General features: G+C 38.6%; 1 protein-coding gene across 1 annotated transcript; it reads right to left on the reverse strand.

The window, feature by feature from the left end:
* Window positions 1-2,537: 2,537 nt before the first annotated feature.
* On the reverse strand, window positions 2,538-5,933 carry LOC143697131 (extracellular calcium-sensing receptor-like). The gene is made up of 6 exons (XM_077194048.1): window positions 5,719-5,933; window positions 5,310-5,601; window positions 4,363-5,154; window positions 3,906-4,133; window positions 3,677-3,800; window positions 2,538-3,589 (listed from the first exon to the last, which is right to left on the reverse strand). Exons 1-6 carry the CDS (start codon window positions 5,931-5,933, stop codon window positions 2,676-2,678), a joined length of 2,565 nt encoding a protein of 854 aa, XP_077050163.1. The 3' UTR covers window positions 2,538-2,675.
* Between the last annotated feature and the right edge of the window lie 4,111 nt (window positions 5,934-10,044).

Genomic DNA, 10,044 nt, shown 5'->3' on the forward strand with positions numbered 1-10,044 from the left:
TTGTAATGCTCTACTGGGTGGTTGCCCTGCACGCAAAATAAACAAAGTCCAGTTGGTCTAAGACGCAGCAGCTAGAGTTCTCACTAGAACCAGAAAGTATGACTGTATTAGCCTCGTTCTATCAACACTCCATTGGCTCCCTATTAAACATCGTATACATTTCAAAATATTGCTGACAACTTACAAAGCACTAAATGGTTTAGCTCCCCAGTTCTTGAGCGAGCTCTTAACGCATTATAGTCCTTCATGTCTACTGCGATCTCAAAATTCTGGCCAGTTGATAATATCTAGAATATCCAAATCAGCTGCAGCTGGTAGATTCTTCTCCTATTTAGCACCTAAACTTTGGAAAATTCTTCCTAACACTGTCCGGGAAGCAGATACTCTGTCAGTTTAATTCTAGACTAAAAACGCATCTCTTATCTGACATTCATATAGAACATTATACATTTGTATTATTCAAATCAATAAAATTATTATTAGGCTGCATAGATTAGGTCAGCCGGAACTGGGGACACTTCCTATAACTTATGATGTACTAGTTACATCATAAGTAGAATGGCATATACGCTAATGTTAGCGCTGGCCCCCCGACTGAGCCTGGTTTCTCCCAAGGTTTTTTCTCCATTCTGTCACCTGATGGAGTTTTGGTTCATTGCTACTGTTGCCTTGGCTTTTGGCTTGCTTAGTTGGGGACATTTAATATTCAAAATTATTGTTGATCTGCCTTAACCCTTTCGCACATATGATCACACCGGTGTGATCAGTCTTGGCTGGTCCCTGGAGCATACGATCACACCGTTGTGATTAGAACGACAGTCAATGCATCACGTGATCAACTGCTAAATTCAAACGTGTTTCGCGCGTTGGCTGGCGCTGAGCCAGAGACAGACACGCTCAGTGCTGTCATATATCACAACTATTTAGTGTTTTCAACCACATACTGTTTATTTTAGGTTTCAGACATTTAAATACACATAAGTCCCGGCAAAACAATGATTTTGAGTTTGTAAAATACACACTGATGTCTATGGAAGCAGCAATAATAATCCTTTCCATTATAATAAGATGACACGTTTTATTTACCCTATTCTTCTTCCAGTTCACCGGCCACTTACTTTCATGTATTTCGTGAGAAGTGGAGGAATTGACATGTTGTAAAGTCAACAGATCCTATTCTCTGAACTGTGGCACAATCTAACATGGCACCGCCCATCGCGCATACAGCTCAACTAACGAGATCGTTATAAAGGTGTTTAAACAACAAAACACATCCACTTGCACATATTTTACAATCGGAATATCAGTGTTTCATGCTATAGCTAATACATTTGTGAATATTTTGAATAAAAAAGGAAAAATTACATAAAACCAGATCATCATTCATTCTGTGTTGTGGTTGCGCTGTGTCATGTGACAAGCAATGACGCACCACCATGGAAACATTAAAGTGACAGGTTCTAAATAATGGTCACCTTGAAAAACTCACGCTGGGGGGTCAGTTAGAATATTTTAAACTTACGTGTGAAAGGGTTAAGGTGGAGGATGACACAATTTTCTTCTAGTTACAAACATTATTTTCATGTTATCCGTGTGAAGCTGCATTGATACAAAAGTGCTTTATAAATAAAGATGACTTGACTTGACTATATATTTATATATAATATTTTTAGTTTTGATCTATTTTGATCAGCTTTATCGTATTCCCGAATTTATTATTTTCTCTCTTTTTTTTGCAATGTATTATATTTTATTGTAAAGTGTTTATGCTTTTTGCCTCATCCACTTTCTGGTCAAATAGGATATCTGCTCTTGCTGTATTCAGTGTCGTCAGGGGTCCTGAGTGCTATAAACTCCCACCACACAGTGTCTGTAAACTTTATGTTGGTTTTCTTTTTTATATTATTCAGTGTAGTTGTCTTTTGTAGTCTTTGGTTAATGTGTGTCTCTTTTCCTTCCTCTCCAGAAGCCAGTGAGGACTCGGTGTGGAACAGGGGAGGCTAGCTGCTTTCATTTGGTGATGTGCTTCACAGTGTGCTGTGTGTGCTGACACAAAAACAATTCCCTTATTGTGTGTGCGGGTTGGCTGATTTGATGTGAAATTAGGTGGGTTTGAACTAGTTCCTGAGTTGCAGCCAGCCTGCTTTGTTCCCTCTAAGGCTGGCCCTGGAGAGTTATTTTTACAATCTTGATTGTGCTGTGTCTTTTGGAGGGAGAGTCCATGATAACGAGTCTGAAATGATGATTGTGTTTTTATAATATGTGTATTTTTGTACTGATACTCACGTCTCACTTTATCTTTTCTTTGCCTTCAATTGGTAATACTTACCTGTGTGTCTTCCATGGGAGTATTTCCCTGGCGCCCCACCAGGATGGCGTAGTCGGATTAGTTTAAATTGTGATTCTCGTTTACCTCCACTCGTTTAATGCCACAATAACATGCTAGGACCTTCAAAAAACTGGCTGAATTTTCAGTTTATGTATGTATAAAGGTTTTGGATAAAACAGTTATCAAAACAGAGATGTTATTAGTTGTATTATGTAGCAACATAAACTTTAAAAATGCCACCATCGGGATAATAATCAGCATAACTTAATATAGGTTGGGAAAAGTAAGAGTGTGTATCATTTCGTTCACATAATTCTCAAATATGTTTTCTTTAAATATATTACTCTCACAGAGCTCTTGATTGTACTTTACTCATCAAATGTTTTTTAGAGTTCTTGTCTGGTTTCAATAAAATGATATAGCATTTAGGAATGAATATGCAAAATAACATTCCATATGTGGAGGCTAAAATGGCAAATATCTCCACTGCTACTGTGAATTTTCCAGGAGAACTAACATAAGCTGGTATAAAAGCAATCCAAACAGCACAGAATATGAGCATACTAAATGTAATGAATTTGGCTTCATTAAAGTTATCAGGGAGTTTCCGAGCCAGAAAAGCCAAAAAGAAACAAAGAATAGCAAGAAGTCCAATATAACCCAGTGCTCCCCAGAAACCTACAACTGATCCCACGTTACACTCTAGAATGATCTTTTCTTTGAAGTACTTAAGATTTTTAAAAGGAAAAGGGGGTGATATTGTTAACCAAAGGACACAAATAAGCACTTGTATAAGAGTAAAGGCAAAAACACTGAGTCTCTGTTGAGGAGGGCCAAACCATTTCATGACATTACTTTCTGGAAGTGTAGCCCTGAAGGCCATTAATACCACAATTGTTTTCCCCAGAACACAGGAGATACATAGGACAAAAGTGATACCAAATGCTGTGTGACGCAACATACAGGACCACTCAGTGGGACGACCAATAAAAGTAAGTGAACAGAGAAAACACAACATCAATGAAATCAGTAGCAAGAAGCTCAATTCTGAGTTGTTGGCTTTCACTATTGGGGTATTTTTATATCTGAAAAATATGACTGCAATTATAATTGTTATAAATACACCAACAACTGAAATAGTTGTGAGTAAAATTCCCATGATCTCCTCATATGACAAAAATTCTGTTTCCTTTTTAACACATCCATTGTTTTGCAGATTTGACCAGAAGTCTTGATGGCACCGCAGACATGTTACAGAATCTGTTATTGGAAATGATTATTAACAGAGAAATCAATGATTTATGTGTCTTGTTTTCTTTCTTTATGGAAATAGTAATTTAATTTTACCTGTAGTGTTACTGATCTCTCCCTCTGTGCATGGTATGCAGTCATAACAACATATAGGTTTTCCTTTCTTCACAGCCTTCCTAGTGCCAGGGGGACAGCTCTCACTGCACACAGACACTGGTACCTGTGACAGAGTTTTTTTTTTTTTTTTTTTTTTCATTTACTTAGAAATTAAAATTCAAACCATATTTTTTCTTAATTTTCTTAAAATCCATCGCTTTTTCCTCACCTTTGTGGAATTATTTCCCCATGTAATTGTTGCCATATTGACAGCTAAACGATTTATCCCCAGATAAGAAGCATCATATAGGCCAACAGTAACGAATTCGTAGTGTTGTTTTCTACTTGGTTGCCAGTTTATTATCTCATATTTTGCCACTGGATCACCGTTTTCATCGAAGTAAACCTCTTCATCATCTTTAGTTTTGAAATGCACCCTTCTCAAGTGCTTCAGAAACTGAATAATAATAATAATAATAATAATAATAGACAAAATATTCAATATTCAATGCAGTCATTGACTAAAGTGTTTGACACCACAAACAATACATATTTTTAAACTGAACACAATAATATTTGTAATGTACATATAGTGCATATGAAATGTTGAATATGCTCTGTACACATGTACAACCTTAGATAATAATGTACTTTATATTGTAGTAGTAGTAAAATAGTCAACCCACTGTTAAAGGATCAGGCTGTTTTTTTGAGGCACATTTTTCCTTGCAGCCCAGAAGGTCATGAAGTGTATGAGCCACAGCATATACTCCTTTGTACACATTGCTGAAGATGGGCATTAATGACATGTCTGTGAATAAGTTTTGCAATTGGGACAGTTCCTCCTTGCCTGTACATGCCGTTGTGGACACTGAATTGTTCTTAGTTGAGTATTTACACTGAAACAGGGCTTCCCAGAACTTAGTAAAAATAGCACCTCCTGATGACTTCAGTAGTTTTATATCTAGAATGTATTCTTGCAGACCTGTCACTTGTGTTTTGGGTATAGCCAGACCAATTGCTCCTTGTAGAACATAGTGCTTATCCATACTGGCAATGACTGAATCAGAGATCCAGGCTTCAGTGCCTACCCACTGGTAACCAGTAATATTGTATTCAACAAATTTATGAAGCAGAACCTCCAAGTCCCAGTGAGCAAGAAACCCCACAATAACTCGTGAAGTAGAGCTTTTAATCTGCTCAATTATCCTCATTAATTTATCTTCAGGATAGGTTCTGAAAAAAGGGAGAGAATATTCCAAACAGATACCCATTTGTTCAGCCACCTTTGTGAAAGTGGCCATCCCATTATTACCATAATCATCATCTGTTCTTATGGCTCCCACCCAGGTCCATCCAAAGTGTTTAACCAGTTCTGCCAGTGCCCTGCTCTGGTAGTGGTCACTGGCAATAGTTCGAAGAAATGAGGGATATTTTTTTTTGTCACTGAGACACTCACAGGTTGCATAGTGACTGATCTAAGAGAAACAATACATTTAGTCATAACACATCCAGTATATTTACATTCATTGCAATCTATCATTTGGTTAAAACATAGATTGCAATTGATTTTTATAACATTTTAAAACACTTTATTTTGATAAACTGTAAAATGTGATGTATAAAAACATACCAATGGAAGCTTGAATGGTCCAATACTCTTTGATATTGCCATGCATGCTGAAGAAGTTGTGTCTCCTATAATGGCTTGCACTTCAGCCTTTTTTGTGCAGGGCCCTTCAACAGACGTTTTCTCAGGCCCATTTGCAAGGGCCATAGCTGCTTGAACCCCAACTGCCACTGAGCCACATGTGTCGTAGATCTTGTAGCCTAATGACACCCCAGGTAGCAAAGTGGAACTGTTATTAATTTCCTCTATTGCGAAGAGCATGGACTGTGCATACTGGAAGTCTCTAAAATTAAGACTTGTTAAAAAAAATTAAAAAAAAAAGCAAAAAATTAAAAAACTATGAATTAATCATGTAGCATAGCATTCGTATTTACAACATCTTATAACATACTGTTTCTCGGGTTTTACTTACCTGATGCATTTTAGTGGAGGTGGTGTGACAGAATATGTCAGTTGCATAACCTCCCAGCTGCTATGGAAAGAGAAAACCCCTCCAACTATGATGTCCCCGTCTTTCCATAGCTCAGGGTGGACAGGCTCTCCTTGCAGAGTACACACAGTTTCATTAGCTTTAGAGAAAGTCATGATGGCTATTACCATTTGCAGCAGTGCAACCAGTGACTCCATTCACCCATTGAATAGATATTATCATATGTAAAATGTGTCAGTGCTGACATTTCAGCTAATAGAAGGACTTTGAGGTTTTTATAGAGATCCTATAATCTATTGGGAAATAACATAGGTTACCCTTATTTGAGGAGGTGCCTCATTTTGACATGAACATAATACTCTGTGTGCTTGTTGTGGCCTTTGGTCAGTACCTTAGAATGTTCTGCTAACATTCCCATTAAATTATAAAAACATTATTTCTGAATGTTTTTTAAACTTTCAAAACATCCAGTTTTTGGTGTATTAAAGATGTTGTTTTCTTGGTTTATGTGAACATTAGAAGAACATTCAATTCTATAATTTTGCAAATGTTATGAAAATGTTATTTCTGAAAGTTTTATGAATGCTCAAAACATCCGCTTTTTAATGTATTAGCAAAGATTTTTCTTGGTTCATGTGAATGTTAGAGGAACATTACATTTCTATCAAATCGAAAATTTTCTTTCTGAATGTTTTTCTTGGTTATGCATAAATCCTCTAAACATTCCCCTGGGAACATTAATTCTACTTTTCAATCCATTCGTTCCATCATATTAACATTACTGGAAGAAAGTTTGTACATAACTTTGAGATAACCTTTCCAGAATGGTAGCCAAAGTTCTAAGAACATTCCCTGAGCTGGGAACCTGCTAAATGAGACTATAAGGCATGAAGATTTTAAGATATTGTAATGTGTTTTGCGTTTTGGAATATTGTCTTGGCAACCAATTAATGAGACTTATTGAGACATGAGGAACACCTGGGCAGGAGCTGTGTATTCAGAGACTTGGGGTGGAAAAAGGCTTAAAGAGAGCGCAATGGACGAAGGCTCGGTTATGGTTATGTCACCGGGTGACATAGAAGGAAATTTGGGAGCGGAACGAGTTGCCCTGGGGGAGACTTCCGGTGCGACACCAAGACGGTTCCGGAGGCCTGTCATGGCAGACCGTGTTGACAAGCGGCAGCTGCAGCGGCTAATCAAGCGGCCATTGGAGCGCGTGTCTCGAACTGGGGATTTAAAAGCAGCGGTTTGAAGAGCAATAGAGGCAAGAAAGCAGGAGGGAAGAAAGCGGGAATGCAGAGAGGTCGCAACCAAAGGGCGGAGCGGTCGCGATCAAAGGGGCAGAGTGGTCGCGATCAAAGTGCGAGGCACGAGAGCAAGATAGGCGAAAGCGGTGGGGCAGTAACCGAAGCAGAGATGGGAAGGATAAAGTGCGGCTGAGGCGCAAGTTATGATTAAGATCCAGAACGGAATGAGTGAAAGCATTGTTGGATATACAGGTCGTTATCGTGAGAGAAACGAGTGAGCCCCGATCTACGGATCATTCGTCGAACCTGACGTCCCCCTTTTGAAGATCACAACGGTGGATTTGCCGGCCGACGAGGTAGAGTGAAGGTATACCTTTTCACTGTGAAGTGGTGTGTCATTGCATTGTCTGAAGATTGAAGTGAGCACGTGGGAAGGTTTACAGTGTTTTGATGTATGCACGAGTATGGGAAAATTAAAAGCTACCAGCACTCTGAAATCTTTGTCTGGGATCGTCTAGCCTGACGGTGCGTCAGGAAATAATTTGAACTGTTGGGGGTAAAGCTTTGTACAGGTGTCCCAGTTCACGCCGCTGTGGTAAAGGAAGGAGAAGTTTAGCTCTGTGTGTTGTTGTGAAGATCTGCATTCTGCCATTACTGCCCTGTGGTAAGAGAAGACTCAGTTATTAACTGCTGAATTCTGTACTCACCATTGCTGTTCTGTGAACAGAGAGATCCTGTCATCCGCTGCTGCATATTGCCATTACTGTCCTGTGAGAAGAGAAGACTCAGTTATTAACTGTTGGATTCTGTACTCACCATTGCTGTTCTGTGAACAGAGAGATCCTCTCATCCGCTGCTGCATTCTACCATTACTGTCCTGTGGGAAGAGGAGACTCAGTTATCAACTGCTGGATTCTGTACTCACCATTGCTGTTCTGTGAACCGAGAGATCCTGTCATCCGTTGCTGCATTCTGCCATTACTGCCCTGTGGTAAGAGAAGACTCAGTTATTGACTGCTGGATTCTGTACTCACCATTGCTGTTCTTTGAACCGAGAGATCCTGTCATCCGCCGCTGCATTCTGCCATTGCTGTCCTGTGGAAAGAGAAACTCCACTGTCTGCCATTACTTGCCTGAAAGCTAACGCCCTCGTTCCTCCACGCTGCTGTTCTCTACAAGGAGATGACCAACTGCCGGCTGGCCTGTGTCTTCCTCCATTGAAGACTCCTTTGACCTGTCTCAAACTTTTTACATTTAATAAAAAGAATCAAGCTTTTATATCACGTTGTCCGGCCTCTTTGGTGTACTTTGGTGTAGCTCATCCGGAGTGGTGGTTGTCCTCGGCCCCAGCGATGACAGTTACATTATAAATAGTCTAGATGGAAATAGGGATCCACGTGCACCCCCTGGCTTTTTTATGCCACCTGATTTTTTTAAAATCCTTAAAGTGTCTATTTTCAGAATCTGCCAGGTACCAAGTTGAAACAATGTCCCAAAGGCTTCATTTTTAACCCTGCACCCGACCGGAACCCGAAAAATCAAAAATGATATAGAAAGTGGCATAACATTTGAAGTAAACAACATACAGAGACAAATTAACACATTTTCCCATACAATTCTGCCCCCAGGAATTTCTGGACAAAAATAGCAAAAAATGGCCAAAGATGTGTAGAGGATCAACTATTTTTTTGTTTTCTCAAGCGCATAGGGTGATTTTTTTTTCACAACCTGTTATTTCTTTATCATTCAAGTGTCTATGTTAAGATTGAATTGGGTACCAAGCTGAAATAATGTCCGAAATGCTTTATTTTTAACCCTTAACCCTCTGAGGTCGGCTATCGCACCGGCGCTATAGTCTCGCTTTTTTTTTTATCAGTGCAAAAGAGACTCAAAATACTCTGTTGATTTTGATCTTACGTGTTAGTGTTATACATCATTCGATCCTGTTAAGTTTCTATTTTTTTGTGTATACTCACAATATAAATAAGGTATTGTGCTTTTAGTCAAATAAAGAAAAATAAACATGATGCTAGTTTTGCCATCTCTCTGTCAGTGAAGTCTTTTCTGAAACGCGTCCGAAAATTAACTGTAATTCCACGAATACTTGTCATACAGGCACGAGTGTTTTTCCATAATGAAGCTTGAACTCTCTTCTTTTAAATGAATTAATTTATATAAAAAAAAAACAAATATTCTCAGTTTATGTAATCTGTATGAAAAGAGAGAGATGTCAGTCTTTTTTCTTTCCAGCTCATTATACCTGATTACGTGTTAATGTGCCACACCAACGGAGAGTGCGCGGTATTCAAACGCAAATGATCTAAGGCAAGCCATTCAAACATGCCAAAGCCCACCAGCTCGATTATAAAACACATCATGTTTAGAAAGTATCTTACGACCGCATTTTATTTCAACATATTTCAGACTTTTTTTACTCATCTTAGTAGGCTATAGCAATATAGTTTGGATGTGTTCATGTGAACATAACGTTTACTAATGTAGGTGCGAGAGTGAATGAACGGCACAGACACGCGCTGTATAACTGTAGTAAACAAAGCGCGCGCGCGCGCCTGTGCCGTTCATTCATCATTTAGCCTACACACAGACACGCAATTCATATTTAAACAGTCTTTTTGCGGTTTACAGTCAGACACTATTCAATATCGCAATTAGAACAAAGCACTTAACCCTCAGAGACCCAAGGGTATTTTTACAATACATTTTCCGTCTGGTGTTATTCACTAAAAAAGCTTGTAAAACATCAACCCTTTTGTGCACAGACAATTGACACACCTCTTTTTTTTTCAGGACAAATTGAACTTTCAGCATATTTGTATTGCATTGATGTCACCTGAATGTAAAATAAGTTATGGGACCACAAACACAAATGAAAAAATAAATCGGAAATTGAATCACTCAAATATTTATTGAAATCACACACAAATAAATAAAAGCTAAGCAAATTTCCTCTGGAAAACAGTTTGTTCATGTCTTTGGAGTCCTGGAGCACAGGAATAAACATTATAACTTGTACAGAACCAAAACTATTTACATTTTTCCA

This window comes from Siphateles boraxobius, unplaced genomic scaffold (assembly GCF_051911475.1).
Source record: "Siphateles boraxobius isolate OS27281-9 unplaced genomic scaffold, OSU_SipBor_1 31, whole genome shotgun sequence".
Classification (NCBI taxonomy): Eukaryota; Metazoa; Chordata; class Actinopteri; order Cypriniformes; family Leuciscidae; genus Siphateles; species Siphateles boraxobius.